Source organism: Salmo trutta, chromosome 28 (genome assembly GCF_901001165.1).
Source record: "Salmo trutta chromosome 28, fSalTru1.1, whole genome shotgun sequence".
In the NCBI taxonomy this organism is placed as follows: Eukaryota; Metazoa; Chordata; class Actinopteri; order Salmoniformes; family Salmonidae; genus Salmo; species Salmo trutta.
The window spans coordinates 41951349-41968111 of record NC_042984.1 but is presented as its reverse complement, the minus strand read 5'-3'; the positions used below and the strand labels follow the sequence as shown (position 1 = coordinate 41968111).

The 16763-nt window shown below is 41.7% G+C and overlaps 1 protein-coding gene across 6 annotated transcripts in view; it reads right to left on the bottom strand.

Annotated features, from left to right (window-relative positions):
* The window catches only part of snx19a (sorting nexin 19a), a 46132-nt gene that overhangs the window by 27230 nt on the left and 2139 nt on the right, over positions 1 to 16763 (bottom strand). The window contains exons 2-6 of one of the 6 annotated variants that reach the window (XM_029720111.1): positions 16408 to 16454; positions 16203 to 16336; positions 8589 to 8674; positions 7032 to 8441; positions 6633 to 6851 (exon numbers count right to left, since the gene is read on the bottom strand). In XM_029720111.1, coding sequence (XP_029575971.1) covers positions 6633 to 6851; positions 7032 to 8423 — 1611 coding nt within the window. In that variant the 5' untranslated portion in view covers positions 8424 to 8441; positions 8589 to 8674; positions 16203 to 16336; positions 16408 to 16454. The remainder of the gene's footprint in view (positions 1 to 6632; positions 6852 to 7031; positions 8442 to 8588; positions 8675 to 16202; positions 16337 to 16407; positions 16455 to 16763) is intronic. The other 5 variants (XM_029720108.1, XM_029720109.1, XM_029720112.1 and 2 more) reach the window with 5 other exon arrangements.

Here is a 16763-nt window from a genome sequence, read left to right as displayed (position 1 = left end):
TACTGTGAAATTGTGAAAATTATGATAATGCCCTTTTAGTTTATGAGCTGTTGGTGGGATTGAGTTTTGGCCCGCCTGGTGACATCACCAGGTGTTAAAATAGTTAATAGGCTAATAAGAAAGAGAGTTCCAAACCTCTTTGCCAATAACAGCTAGTTTTCAGACCACAGTCGTAGAAAAATTCTTGCTTGATAAATGTCTCTTAGCTAAGAAGCAATTTTGTTTATTTTTTACCATTTTAATTGAAAACAATCACAGTAAGGTACTTAATTGTTACCCTAGAATTATTTGATATTGAGATAATAACAGCTGTCATGACTGGCCTGTTCGGGTCAGGTTACCGTGGACCACAGTCCTACAGAGGTATCTCTCACACCCACCAGAGGGGGTGAGATTGAGAGGTGGGGGGGGTTATGACACCTCACTCCCATTGTAAATCTTAAGGCAGCAGACAAAATCCTTTGTCCTCTCAGTGTGAAGGATTGAAATGTATGATGCGTCTATGGAGAATCTACCTCAGAACGGTAACATGCAATAAATGGACTTTGGGATAAATATTTCATCAGCCAAAATGGTGGTTTACAACGATAGATGGAACATGAAAATGAATGTCGTTTTTGTTATGTTATTAAAAGTTAAATGAAGATGTTATAACGAAAACATTGTAACTTGAAGAGTTTTCATAATATGTACCTGATGTTTGCATACTGTACGTTGTGTGGAAAATGTCCAGATCAAATAGAAGGTTTTGGTAAAGATGAAATGTGAAGTTAGTTGTCTAAATTGGATCTGAGTAAAATGCATACCTTGCCTTGTAACTACATACGCCCACAGAACCTGCCATAAAGGCGGAAATGTAAAACATGTAAATTAAGAATTTACATATCAGACTAGGTGACCACGTTCTGCAGCCAAGGTCCGAGTCGTCGCTACCCCAAAACACAACCCGAGGTTGAATAAGACAAAATAACCTCTTAACAATCTATGCTACGGATGAGTAGCTGTGACTAAGAGGGTGGATTCAAGCAGGACCTACCGGTTATTCTATCCAAGGAATCGTGTGTCTACACTGCTTTCATTCCCATGCTGGCACCATCTATACACGGCTGATTAGCCCCTTTCAGAACAAGGGCGAGGAAACAGACCACTAAGAGAAAGGACACTGACATCGTGTGGACAATCAGAGAGTTACACCCGGTAACCAAAGAGGTGTTGACATCAGAGGAGAAGATGAACTCGGTCCACGAAGAGACACCCCATCGGACACTTTCGACAAGTAATTACATCATTATATTCTGACCCATAAGAGCGGCAGTTCGGGGCAAGGTGTTAGGGCTAAACTAAGCACAGTTTATAAATGTATCCAAGTGTGCTTTTCTCTCTTTCTCTCGCTTTCTAACATCCCCATTTTCTGTAACATGTGTCATATTGTGTTGGCTTGCTAGGGACCTGTTTCATTGTACTAAGTTGTAATCAATAGCCTAGACTGTGCGTTTGTGTATCTTATTTTATCATTTAGCTTGTTAGTAAATAAATAATCAACTCAACTAGTGTGCTACGCAATCATTTAGTGAGACTCGGGTTTCTGATTCTGATATTCTTTGAGTTAATTTGGGAAACGGAAACTCAATAAAAACAAACTTTCCCATGGTGCCCCAGGTTACTGAGTTAATGATTACCTGATTAATTTAATCACGTAATTACAAACAGTTAATCATTCGATGAACGGCAGCCGTCACAATCAATACAACGTCACGACACAGCTGCATTGGACCTTTAATCGTATACTTTTTGTCTGCTAACAGATCCCTCTGTATGTATTAAATGATAGGTTTTAATCCCTGTGTTGAGTTCATGTGAGTCAATGTGTAGCGGCTAATTGTATAGCTAATAGGCTATGTGTTTATATAGCTAATAGGCTATGTGTTTGTAGATCGACTGAGGTGAATGAAGCTACAGCAACCAATGTGATAATGTCTGGGGTCATTTTTGCTAGTTTTTTGCTTTTCTCCAAATAGCAATTTAGAGTTTATAAATTGTATAGAACAGTGGAGGCTGCTGAGGGGAGAACGGATCATAATAATGGCCAGAACGAGGCCTATGGAATGGCATCAAACACCTGGAAACCATGTGTTTGATGTATTTGATACCATTCCACTGATTCCGCTCCAGTCATTACCACGAGCACGTTCTCCCCAATTAAGGTGCCACCAACCTCCTGTGGTATAGAAATGCAGTAAATTAATAACCCCCTCCCTGTCCGGACCTCCCTAACTGCAGACACTGGTTACGGCCCTGGTCAGAGTTGGGACGTCCCAAGGATTCTGGACGGCAAGGACCTATGTTGTGATTATCACCAACTTTGTTGTTATCTTCTCACACTATTCAAACCACAATCAAATAAACAGTTTATGAAGCTCTCTTAAGCCGATGTCACACGAAGCAATCTGGACGCAATTTGTGTTGCTTGCAACTGACTGTATGCAATGTCCAATCAGTGAGCAGAAAGAAGTTTACATGACTCGCCATATCGTTCCCAGTTGTCATGTCAACACAGCTGTAAGTACAGCTGCAAACCACAACAAAGGAGAAATGCCAGAAATTGGAAATGTGTAAAAAATTCTAGACATAATGGTTTATGTATATTCTCTGTCCAGTTTCAACAAAAATTGTCCAACATTAAGCTAGCTAGATAGCTTAGCTCGTCGCTGGCTTGGTTAGCTAGCTAGATAGCTTAGTAAAACTTGGTTGGCAATAGGCAACATTTTGGGTAAATTGTACAGCCAGCATTTTGTCTATATTGATGCTGTTACAATTACCAAACATTTGGATGAACAAATAATTTATGAAACCATGATGTGATGTATGACAGGATTGGATGTTGCATGCAATTTCAAATGCGTTTGAATTTCTTTGTGTATGAGCAAATATTTGAGATGTCACTTGCAACTTGCATCTGCAACAGAAATTGCATCCAAATGACTTCGTGTGGCACAGGTATCAACCTATAGATCACATATTGAAAACAAATAATCTGAACATTGTGTCAGTACAAAAGTCCACACATATTTGGGAATTGAGTGGTCTAAAATAAGCAAACTCTGCCCTTTTTCCACAAACATGCACATCATCATCTTCTCTCTTTCGTGGCAACAATGTGAGGGGTTATGGCAGGGGAAACGGTGTTGCAGTAGTATTCTAGTGTGCGGTGCGGGAATAATGACAAGCAATCCCGGGGGCGCTTTTTGGTTCTCGTCAGCGCTTTTTTGAGGGGTTACACCGCACAAAATATGAATTGCGAAAACACCCCAATGATTGCAGGTATAACAGTATAGCTTCCGTTCCTCTCCTCACCCCAACCTGGGCTTGAACCAGGGACTCTCTGCACACATCAACAAATGACACCCACGAAGCATCGTTACCCATCGCGCCACAAAAGCCGCCGCCCTTGCAGAGCAAGGGGAACAACTACTTCAGGTCTCAGAGCGAGTGACGTCACCGATTGAAACGATATTAGCGCGCACCACCACTAACTAGCTAGCCATTTCACATCGGTTACACTGGCATGTGCTTTGTCAGTGGCTGTGATGCAGTGTTCAGCCCAGAGCTGGACAGTCGGAAGAAAGAATGAAATGGTAGGCAGGACATCCCAGCTTCTGGCTCAACCTCACCATTGTGGACTTGTTCACAATGGTGAGGACTTTTGTACTGACACAATGTTCAGATTAGGTGTCAGATTTCACAGCAGTGAGTCACACAGGCTGAAGAGATAGGGCGCATTCGAGCAGATCACTTTTGTCAAGTCGGTGAACATCGTTGGTCACCGCCTTTCAAAATGTGTTGCATTCTGGGGATAAAAATTGTCCAACTTGCTACATGTCAACTATGTGAACTTTACAAAAACCATGTGATCAAAGATCATGAAGATTTGACTGAAGTCGACTGCAAGTTTCTGCAGTTGCTCACCAATTTCATCCTGCAGCCATCACCTGCATTGCGGGAGGCTCTATTGTAAACCAATAATTATGGTGTTTTGTTTTTTTTACCCACGTGAACGTGACCAAAGACATGACTGAAACAGACTGACTGAAATGTGTACAGTGGATATATAAAAAATAAAATGTGATATCTGAGGCTCTTTCTAACTAAGTGATTGTACAAAGTACACCAGGGTTGCACTCAATTCTAATTGAAGACAGTAAAATCAGGAAGTAAACTGAAATCCAAATTCAGGGATTGAAAAAAATCTATTTTCAAAATGTAAGATTTTAAATCACTTCCTGAATTGACTGACTTCAATTCAAATTGAGCCCAACCCTGATGTACATTAATATTTTAGTCATTTAGCAGACGCTCTTATCCAGAGCAACTGAGTGCATACATTTTGGTATTTATTCATACTGGTCCCATACAGGAAACGAACCCACAACCTTGATGTGGCAAGCGCCATGCTCTACCAACTGAGCCACACAGGAGGGCACACATATTATTCAATTATTATTATTTTTTTTTTGTGGAGGCCGTGATTGGGAGTCCCATAGAGCGGCGCACAATTGGCCCAGCGTCGTCCAGGTTTGGCCGTCATTGTAAATAAGAATTTGTTCTTAAATGTTTTTATTTAAGCTTAGGGTTAAGCATAAGGTTAGTAGTGTGGTTAAAGTTAGGGTTAATGTTAGGATTAGGTTTCAAATCAAATTTTAAGAAGATAAATTGTAGAAATAGGCAAGGTTTGTGACTCTGTGGCTGTGGTAACTAGTGACAACCGTGAGAACTGGGAAAGGCTACATGGACACGCCTGGTGCCCAAATTGATGATGTATATTGCGCAATTGAGAGTCGAGTGAAGACAAATGGATTCAGTTCAGTCAGTCGTCCTGATGAGACTAGTTTACATTGGCTAGCGGCAACAACAGCAGCATGGACAACTATATGTTTATCCAGAATTTATTAGAACACACAATGTTACATTCCCTCCTGAGGAGTATAAAATTGTTGTTAGAGCTGTCCCTAAAGGTGCTGTTCTTCTCTTAGGAGAACATAACAATACTACCAAGTGTAACTGTTGAGGATTTTGTAGCCTCAATACAATTAGAAGGAATTGACATTTTAAACTATAAATGTAATAACATGTATATAAGGAAACTATGTCAATATGTTACTATTTCCTCTGCTAAAATGTACTGGAATGCAGCCCGAGGACAAGTGAACTAGAACAAAGTTCCGTTGTTATCTGGTAAATATTGTATATCTAATAAGGTGAAAGAAGTATCATACAAACTCATTCATAGAATCTACCCTGTAAAGACCTTTATTGTACACAGATTTAAAATAGCTATTGATAACAAGTTTGTATTTTGTGGTTGTAACCCAGAGACTCTTGACCATATATTTTGGGACTGTTCTTATGTCAGAAGATTTTGGTGTGAGTTAGAAGATTTTATTTGAAAAGAAACAACTATTAATGTTAATTTGAAAGACTCTGATATTATGTTTTATTTTGATCCAAATGATATGGACCCTGATTTAACTTTCATTGTTAATTTGCTTATCTTTCATGGAAGATTCTTTGTCCATAAAATGAAGTGGGCAGAGAACAAAACCCTCTTCACATTATCTAAGATAGAATTGAAATATTATTTAGAAATTATCAGTAAATGTAAAAACAAAAAAGCAATACGCACCATAAAAGTATTTAACAAATTGAAAATGAATCTTGATATGTAATACTATGTAATACTGTTAGGTTTATGTATTCTTGTTTGTATATTTCAGTTTTTTTGTATTTGTTGTGTTCATAAAAAAATTCAAAATAAAAATACATAATTTTTTTTTTTTTAAACAACAGCAACATGGCGCTAGTTAGAACTTGTAAAGGAAAGTGATGTTTATTCCGATGGGCGAGGGAGAAATAACTTGTAGTATTGATTGATCACCAATTGGATTTCACCGTTACATGCCAATTAGCTAACGTAACGGCAAGCCGGTGTGCAACGGTGTTGTATCGAGCTCCTTCCCACTGGGCAGCTGTATCACGTCGCTGGCAGTAGCCAATTTGTTCCATTCGATTATACAGTATTTCGAGTAGCCTACACTAAAACTAACTTGTAATATTGGTAGTAAGTAACCGTCAATGTCATCGTGACACAGCTCAACGGGGAAAGTTAGTGCTGCAAGCCAGAAAACACAACACAGGGCACAGTAGGAGAGGGAAGTACAGTAGGTAGATAGTGTAGCCAATATAGTAGGCCAGGGTGACAGCTAAAGCACATGTATTCTAATACAACTACGGTATTAACGTCTACATTTTCTTTTTTTTACTCCGTTGAAAAACGAATGATTCTAAACTCCCAAATCCCAACTTAGACAGGAAAGTTTCAAATTCTCACTGAAGTTTCTAGCCACAATAATTAACTAGTTAGCTGGGGAGGGCTCAGTACGACAACTGACTGAACTAGCCTCTCCCGTGACAGCTAGTGCTATCGCTGAATGCAAGCCATTTCAATTTACTGTGTCCACAGATCGATTTATATGCAGAAATGTCGGTCAGAGCCGGTACCAGAACCACGCTAGTCCCCTCTAGGGGAATGTATATCTAACCTGGTTTTACACTGCGTTAAAGACATAATGTCTTACCTTTACGGTGTATAGAGTATAGGGGTGTGAGCCGGTGCTGCGGTGCTCCTTGGCTGTCACAGCACCAGTGATTCTCAGGTTCTGGATAAGGACGGGTCCATCTGGGCTGCTGAGGGGTTCGAAGCTGAAGGGGGTCAGACTCAGCCTTCCCGGAGGGACAGGGCAGTGTGGGTGCAGCTCCTCCGCCATGCCCGCTGGCCAGTGGGGCTGATCGGACACCTGCATCACAAGATTTTAGAAAAGCCATTCATAGCAATTTGTAACCTTATTTATTCTACATCAATACTTATTGTTTTATATTTATATACAATTTAAATAACTGTTCAAGAAAATGTAGGAATGCTGAAAGACCAATAAACAAACTAACTAACTAGCAAACAAATAAACAAACAAACAAACCTTGGGTCCGAGGACCTTCAAGTTGCCGAAGCATCCAGGGGGCTCGTCTTCAAACACACTGCAGAAGTTGGTAGGGGAGGTACAGTCACAGAAGCTGTCTGTCTGGTCCTCCTCGGAATCCATCTGGTCTAGGGACTCCACAGAGAGCTGATTGGATTCTGTCAATGGGGACTCCAGGTCCGAGTCCACACCCTGATACAGGCGGCTGCCACCGCTGCAGGACCTCAGCAGATCCATAGACGCGTGACAACTGTTTATTTTGATCGATGAACCAATGCATGGCATTGGCAGGATCGCCCCACAGTACTGCCGTGTTTCCTCCTTCAGATCTGGCACTGCCGTATGGTAGGACTCCATGGATTCCAGGGAGTCTGGAGTGGCTGGCTTGGGAGGAGTGGGGCTGTTGCTGGACTCGTTCTGGTCTCTCGGAGTCTGGAGCCAGGAGGTAGAACGGGTCCGGGTCCAGAGCTCCTGCTGGGTCTGACTCCTGTGCAGCTGGACTAGAGTATCAGGGAGCTCATCGAGGGACTCATCCGGTGATTCTTTGGCTTTGGTGAACAAGTCCACAATGGTGAGGTTGAGCCAGTCAGGGTCGGACACCCTACTGACCAGTGGGAGGAGGACATTACAGGTGATCAACTCCCCCACCATGTATCTCCCTGTCCTGGTCTCCAGGTGAGGGAACGGGACCAGAACTTGCATTAGGAGGTCCACTACGGCCCGGGAATAGCTGAGCTCCGTGGCTGGACTAGCCAGGGCTGGGTGGGGGGCATCTGCCTGGCTATACAACTCCCACAGGCTGGGGGTGCTGGAGCTGTCTCTGTCCTGCATCCCCAGCCGTGCCTCTGCCTGCGTCATCATCTCCCTGGCTGTCATGTAGCTCTGCAGGTGGCAGCCACACAGCTCCAAGGTCCTCTGGACCAGCGCTCTCCTGTCCACGCACCGAGCCCTCTCCTTCAGCTCCATCACTGAATCCAACATGGCGTCCCGCATAATGTGCTCAAACTCCCCCAGCCCCTCCTCCTCAGTCAGCATGGTGTGGTACCAGGACGACACAAAGTCTCGGATGGCTTTATGCACAGCGCTGTGGATCTCGTGGTCCAGCCTCCATTCGCTCTCAGGCGAGTGGAGGGCCGGCTGTGATCTACCCAGGGGGACGAAGTGCTCCAGGTGTAGCAGGCTGTTGGCATCCAGGGCAGCGCGCGACCCCAGCCAGCCACCCAGGACCACCAGCAGGCTGGTGAAGAGACAGAGGAGCCACACGTTCACCAGGAGGTGGAAGAGGACCATCCATGCTACTAGCACCCCCAACACCACAAGCCTCCGCTGGCCCAGTAACTCTGAGAGGGCCCAGTGGTTAGGGTTAGGACCAGGACCCTCTGATGGAGGCATTCCCCTCAGTGCTGAGACCTGAGTTAAAAAGCAAGTAATAGCAATCAATACACACCTCAATCAAATATCCGTATACCTTAATTTGAGGACATTGGTGATTTCTTTCAGATAATATCATTTTAAAATTCATAGACTTGATTTGCAGGGAGAGAAACTGATACTCACAGACCTGGGTTAAAAACAGTCATTCAAAATGCACACTTCAAGCAATAGGTGGTGGCAAGGCTCCAGTTGTTTTTAGATACCTCTACCTGAGAGATAACAAAACACAACCATGTTTTTTTCAAATCTATAATGTCTCTCATCTATTAAATGGATGGTTGTGGAAATATATTTTACTGCAAAGGTGGTTCAATTGATAGATATTGTGTGACACCCCCTAAACTCCAAAGTGCAGAATAATGCCTGGCTGGAGGGGGGGATGTGCCACATAAGCTTACAATATTGCAAGCTCTGATATTGCTCAAATGTGGAATACAAGGGTTGTCTGCAGCATGCTTCTTTGGAAATATAGACCTGTAGACACAGAGATACAACAGGTGGAAATATAATGGATATTTATGATGAATGTAAGCTTTACTTTTTGGTAGCTGAATAACAGAACTTTCTAAATCAAATTCGCTCTCATTCTGTGCTGCGTGGCCCTGACTGACAAAAAGACATATAATTACACTTTTTTTAATGTTGTGGCTACAGTAAATCGGCTCTAAAGAAAACAATTGGGCTCAGACATCGAAATTAAATGTTTTGGGCTCCAAAGCTCCTATTCTTGCAATTAAGTGAGGCGGACACAATAGATTATTTTTGGGGTCACCCTGGATTTTGCCTCAAATCCAATATGGCATCCAAAATCCCAAAAGACTGCCATAATACCATTTGATGGAGGTTAAATAACCTGGAAATATGATTTTTGTAAATGATATACATTTTCTCAGATTTGTATACAACACTCATGCCCATAGACTGTTTTGGTGTAAATACATTTTATTATGAATCCAATACGGCCAACATGACTAAACGCAACATGTGACAATTTCTAAGCTTGTTCTGACTTACAGTTCATATAAGGAAATCAGTCAATTGAAAGAAAATCATTAGGCCCTAATCTATGGATTTCAAGACTGGTAATACAGATAGGGTATGCATCTCTTGGTCGAAGATACCTTAAAAAAAAAAGGTAGGGGCGTGGATCAGAAAACCAGCCAGTATCTGGAATGACCACCATTTGCCTCATGTACCTCGACACATCTCCTTCGCATTGAGTTGATCAGGCTGTTGATTGTGGCCTGTTGTCCCACTCCTCTTCATTGGCGGGAACTGGAACATGCTGTCGTACATGTGTCACGCCCTGACCGGGTGAACTCAGGTGTTTTGGGTCAGGGTGGTTTATGTTGGGTGGTTTTCCTGTGTTTGTTTTCTGTTTTGCGTTGGAGCCTTGTGTTGGCTCTATTGGGGAGTATTTCTATGTTGGTTTCTGTCTTCCCAATCAGAGACAGCTGTCGCTAGTTGTCTCTGATTGGGATCTCATTTAAGTTCATTTTCCCCCCACGCTGTTCGTGGGGAATTGTATTTGCATTGCTATTCGTAGCCTGTGAAGCTGTTCGTTCATGGTATCGTTTATTGTTTTGCTGGTTCACCGTTCTAAATAAAAATGATGATGAACCAAACCTCCGCTGCGCCTTGGTCCCTCTATAACGACGAACGTTACAACATGTCAATCCAGATCATGCTCAATGGGTAACATGTCTGGTGAGTATGCAGGCCAGGGAAGAACTGTGCCATTTTCAGCTTCCAAGAATTGTGTACAGATCCTTGCGACAAAGTTGGTCAGACGATCCCAGGTGTGGAGGTCCTGGGCTGGCATGGTGTGGTTACACATGGTCTGCAGTTGTGAGGCCGGTTGGACGTACTGTCAAATTCTCTAAAATGACATTGGAGGCGGCTTATAGTAAGAAAAATGAACACGCAATTCTCTGGCAACAGCTCTGGTGGGCATTCCTGAAGTCAGCATGGCAATTGCACGCTACCTCCAAACTTGAGACATCTGTGGATATGTTTTGTGTGACAAAACTGCACATTTTAGAGTGGCCTTTTATTGTCCCCAGCACAAGGTGGACGTGTGTAATGAGCATGTTGTTTAATCAGCTTCTTGATATGCCACACCTGTCAGGTGGATGGATTATCGTGGCAAAGTATAAATGCTCACTAACAGGGATGTAAACAAATTTGTGCACAACATTTTTGAGAAATAAGCTATTTGTGCATGTGGAACATTTCTGGGAACTTTTATTTCAGCTCACCAACACTTTACATGTTGCGTTTATATTTTAGTTTAGTATATATTTTCAATCGGTGTTCATGTTTTAGTCTTATTCACACACTTACAGCATATGAACAGTGGGCACTGCCTTTAATGACACAAGCACACAAGTTAACCAAGTTACATGAAATCAACCTGTAATACAACAGTCAGGTACTCTAATAGCGTACATGTAAAGCTCTAACATTTTCCCTATTTTCCCCACTGAAACGAAGTGTGCAAGGTTGATATAAAGTATTTGAAGTGACCAAGACATGAGTGTGCCCTAACAGGGTGAGGAGATAAAGTAGTGGTTGTAGTTCCCTGCTGAAAAAACTAGTACAGATCAGCCTAAATTGCATGCTGGTCTATGCTGGTCAAAGTTGGTTAGTGCTGGTCTGATTGCTGGTAAAGCTGGTCAGACCAGCATGGTCTAGCTGGTTAGGCAGGCTGACGATCTGGTCAAGCTAGTGATGCTGGCATGCTGGTGATCCGTTTATGCTGGTGATGCTGGAATGCTGGTGACCAAGCTGTTCCATGCTGGTCTGCAAAACCATGCCCATCATTATCATATTTCCCAACATGCTCTATTGTAGTTACATTTTTTAAATTGTTTGCTTCAATATCTGGGCTTTTGTATGTACATGAATGTATCTTATGCTACACAAAGAGGAATAAGAAACATTTTCTAAACTAATCCAATAAGTTAGTTGACTTACTGCACCCATTGCTGAAATGGTTGTCCCAGTTAAGATGATTTAGCTAGTCTAATTCATTAACCATTCTAACCCTGGCAGTCATTCTGAATATAGCTTGTGGGTGACTAAAAATTCTAATTGTTGGATCTCCCCACTGTGGCTGGATTCCATTTTTTTAAGGCTGGTTGCCATCAAAAACACAGCAAAGGTGTGAGTATGTTTTTTTTATGTTAAATGTGGAAAAATGTCCTGCAGGTCAAGTCGGGTAGGATGATAATTTGGCAAATAGCAATGTGGGTGGTAGGCTGTGATTAGTCTGGGGCAGACCCAGCAGGAGATGAGCACAGTGAGAAAACCTGTGAGGACAACCTTAGTTTACTTAGAGGTTAGTTAGTTGTAGCCCATGTCCTGCGCTCTAAGAAGCGTTGGTTCTGAGGGACGCTGCACAGATCCACTCACACACACACAGATCCACTCACACACACACACACACACACACACACACACTCGGAAAGTATTGAAATAAATTGTTTTTTCCATTATTCTACTACACATAATAATCCATAATGACAAAGCAAAAACAGATTACATTTTTCCTAAATAAATAAAAATACTGAAATATCACATTTACAAAAGTATTCAAACCCTTTACTCAGTACATTGTTGAAGGACCTTTGGCAGCGATTAAAGCCTCGAGTCTTCTTGGGTATGATGCTACAAGCTTGACACACCGGTCTCCCATTCTTCTCGGTTGATCCTCTCAAGCTCTGTCAGGTTGGATGGGGAGCGTTGCTGCAAAGATATTATCAGGTCTCTCCAAAGAAGTTTGATCGGGTTCAAGTCCGGGCTCTGGCTGGGCCACTCAAGAACATTCAGAGACTAGTCCTGAAGCCACTCCTGCATTATCTTGGCTGTGTGCTTAGGGTCGTTGTCCTGTTGGAAGGTTCACCTTCGCCCCAGTGAGGTCCTGAGCGATCTGGAGCAGGTTTTCATCAAGGATCTCTCTGTAATTTGCATCGATCCTGACTAGTCTCCCAGTCCCTGCCGCTGATGCTGCCACCACCATGCTTCACTGTAGGGATGGTATTGGCCAGGTGACGAGAGTTGCCTGTTTTCCTGCAGACCTGATCCTTGGCATTCAGGCCAAAGAGTTCAATCTTGGTTTCATCAGACCAGAGAATCTTGTTTCTCGTGGTCTGAGAGTCCATTAGGTGCCTTTTGGCAAACTCCAAGCGGGCTGTCATGTGCCTTTTACTGAGGAGTGGCTTCCGTCTGGCCACTCTACCATAAAGGTCTGATTGGTGGAGTGATGCAAAGATGGTTGTCCTTATGGAAGGTTCTGCCATCTCCACAGAGGAACTCTGGAGCTCTGAGAAGGGCCTCGAGTTGATCCAAGGCCCTTCTCCCCTGATTGCTCAGTTTGGCCAGGCGGCCAGCTCTCGGAAGAGTCTTGGTGGTTCCAAACTTCTTCCATTTAAGAATGATGGAGGCCACTGTGTTCTTGGGGACCTTCAATGCTGCAGAAATTTGTTGGTACACTTCCCCAGATCTGTGCCTTGATAAAATCCTGTCTCGGAGCTCTATGGACAATTCCTTCAACCTGTCTTGGTTTTTGCTCTGACATGCACTGTCATCTGTGGGACCTTATCTAGACAGTTGTGTGCCTTTCCAAATCATGTCCAATCAATTTAATTTACTACAGGTGGGCTCCAATCAAGTTGAGGAAACATCAAGGATGATCAATGGAAAAAGGATGCACCGGAGGTAAATTGAGTCTTAAGCAAAGGGTCTGAAATCTTATGTAAATAAGGTATCCGTTTTTTACTTTTAATACATTTGCAAAAATTTCTAAAAACCTGTTTTCGCTTTGTCATTATGGGCTACTGTGTGTAGATTGATGAGGGAAAAAAATTACTTAATTAATTTTAGAATATGGCTGTAATGTAACAAACTTTGGAAAAAGTGAAAGGGTCTGAATATTTTCCAAATGCAGTCAGTCAGTTACGAAATTGACATCCTTGATAACGATGAGCAAAAATGTATGCTAAAAAAAAAGTGGGAAATTATCATTTTACACTAATACAGTTGCTCACAGAAAGAGATTTTCTTTAACAAGTAATAGTTTTTTTCTGAAAAAGGCATTGACCCCCCTGTTTTTGATAGCTTTTAATACTTCACCTTGCAAGGATAACAGCACGGAGCCCTTTTCTCAAATGCTTTGTTCAAATAAGAACACATTGGGAGGGATCTTAGACCAATTTTGCCATACAGAATCCTTCCAGATTCTTGATATCCGTCTGCGATTATGGTCTGCCCTCTCAGATTCAAACCATGTGTTTTAATTGATTTCAAGTCCCGAGACTGAGATGGCTATTGCAAAATGTTGATTTTTGTGGCCAATTAAGTATTTATTTGTGGATTTTGATGTGTGCTTGGGGTTATTGTCTTGCTGGAAGATCCACTGGTGGCCAAGTTTAGGCTGCTGGCAGAGGAAACCATTTTTTAGCTAAAATGTCCTACTTGGTATGATGCCGTTGACCTTAAAAGGGGCCCATGGATCAGTGGAAGCAAAAAAAGCCCCATAACATCAAAGATGCACCACTATATTTATCCGTAGGTACTTTTCTGCATATGCTTCTGTTTGTAGACGTCGAACCCACCACTTGTGTGCATGATCAAAGAGCTCTTTTTTCATGTCATCTGACCATAACACAGCCTGGAGTTTGATAAACGGCATTGACACTTGGATTTGAACCGGTGCTATGGTCAGAGAACATGAAAATAAATCTCTTTAGCCACACACACACACACACACACACACACACACCAGTGGTGGGTTTGGCATTGAAAAACAGAAGCATATTAAAGAAAGTTACCTCATACCTACTGTAAAATATGGTTGTGGATTTTTGATGTTATGGGGCTATTTTGCTTCTACTGATCCAGTGGCCCTTGTTAAGGTCAATGGCATCATGAACTTTACCAAAAATTTGATTTTCCTGTGTTCTAAATATATTTCCACTATGAGGTTGGAATACTACTGTGAAATTGTGAAACTTATGATAATGGCCTTTTAGTGTAAAAGCTGTTTGAAAAGACTGCCTGAAATTTAAGCCTGTTTTAGTGGGATGGAGTTTTGGCCTGCCAGGTGATATCACCAGGTGGTAAATTAGTTAATAGACCAATAAGAAAGAGAGAGTTCCAAACCGCTCTGCCAATAACAGCTAGTTTTCAGTTTTCCCCTCCCCACTTATACCACCCCCAGACAGTCCTAGCAAAATTCTGCTTGAGAAATTTCTCTTTGCGATTTTATTTATTTACTATTTTTATGGAAAACAATCACAGTAAGGTACTTAATTGTTACACAGAAATTGTTTGATATTGAGATAAAATGACTGCATTGGTCCTTTAATAATATTGTGGCAGCCATATTGCATTTGGACGTCTTATTTGATTTGGGATTTGTATTGTAATTGGCTCTAATGAAAACAAGTAGGCTCACTAAAAACTGTCATTTTTCCCAGTCAAAGGTTCCTCTGTGGATATTATATATTCAGCCCCTACTCTTGCAACATAACAAAAAAATGCTGGGTCAATAATTACCCATTTGGGTCATTTCTGTAAACCAGCGCTGGGTCACTATAGTACATACCCAACACTGGGTTATTTCGACTCAGTATTGATGGGTTCGTGAATGATTTACCCAAAATGGTGGTTATTTTGACCCAGAAGTGTGTTGCTTTTTGCTCTTTTGCTGGGTTATAGTTATTCATGCATTTTTGACCCAGCAGTAGGTTATTTCTTACTTTATTGCTGGGTCACTTTTTCTACCTTTTCTCTATTATGTAATCTGTGAATTTTCTAAAGGCACAAATACTTCTAACAACAAAAATCAATGTTACAACGTTACTACACAGTCTATGAAATTCTTAAAACTGCATATGGCCAATCGTGACCGATTGTAGGTCAAATACAAAATGTTTATTTTCAGAAATCAATTTCAGCTACAAAATGAAGTCATGCAACAGATAAACAACAAATAAGGAATACACAAAAACAACTTTAGAAGCACAATCCATATTTTAAAATCACAGCAGCCCTACCAATTCAAGCTGCGGAAAGGGCCTGAAGAAAAGTAAACACTTTACCCTCTCTACTCCCCCAACCCCTACCAGGTATCAATTTCCAATAGGAATTTATGTAAAACCAAAAATAAACATGTCTTCTGCTCCAGAGCCTGCCCATTAATTATGGTGAATGCCAGGGAGTAGAGATGATTGTCCCCAGAGTCAGAACGAAGGTTTCGGATCTCTTGTTTTTTCACCTGGCGGAGATATTTAGCCATATTGGTTCCAGACAGGGGATTAAAGAATATGACTATAAAATGTTGAACAGTAATGAAAACACTCATCACACTCTTGCACAAGCCCGCCACGCACGCACACACACACAAATTGTGGCCTTTCCTTTTGCTCAGAACATGCTATACTCGTATACAGTCTATTGCTGTGTGCAGGACATTAATCTGCATTGAGTCCAGCCATTTTGTGCATGGTTTACAGCAGCAGTAGGAAGAGTACTGAAATGGCCTACTCAAGTAGCAGTATTGTTACTTCAATGACATTTTAATCAAGTAGAAGTAAAATGACTGACTTTGAAACTTTTTATAAAAGTACTTCAAAAAGCTACTCAATTACAGTAATGCGAGTATTTGTAATTAGTTACTCCCCGCATCTGGTTTACAGTATTCCATATGAAATAGTACTCCATATGTATACTTACGCTACATTATGGCTTTCGGGCCTCATCAATGCTTGGGTGGGCAGTCTTCTTTCCAACTCGTTACACTGGTGGTGGGAAAAACACTCTCAGGATCATGTTGTCTTTAGTATCTGGGAGACAAAGACATAAGGTTTCTGGCGATAGCCAAAATGAATAAACGTGAATCAACATTTGAGACACTATTTTCATTTCAATATGTAGCTACCTGCATTCAGTACACTTGTGGTGGGAGGGCCATGCAGACTCTAGTATCTGGGCAGTGGGAGACAAAGACATAACATTAACACAGTTTATGTGGAGTCAAAATGGATAGCCTAAACTTGGATGAACAATTGAGACAGCCCTTTCATTTCAATATAACTGTCTGCATCCAGACTGAGCTAGCTACCTAACTCAGTAACAATTAGGCTATAGAAACATACAGTAACTGAAACATCACAAAAGCATGAGTTACTGTATGAGTTACAGTATGAGCTTGTAGTTGAATGTATTCCGCCAGCGTGTGACTTGTCTGTTTGTTGTCAATGCCTTATAGTAGATCACGTTGGCATATGAACGATC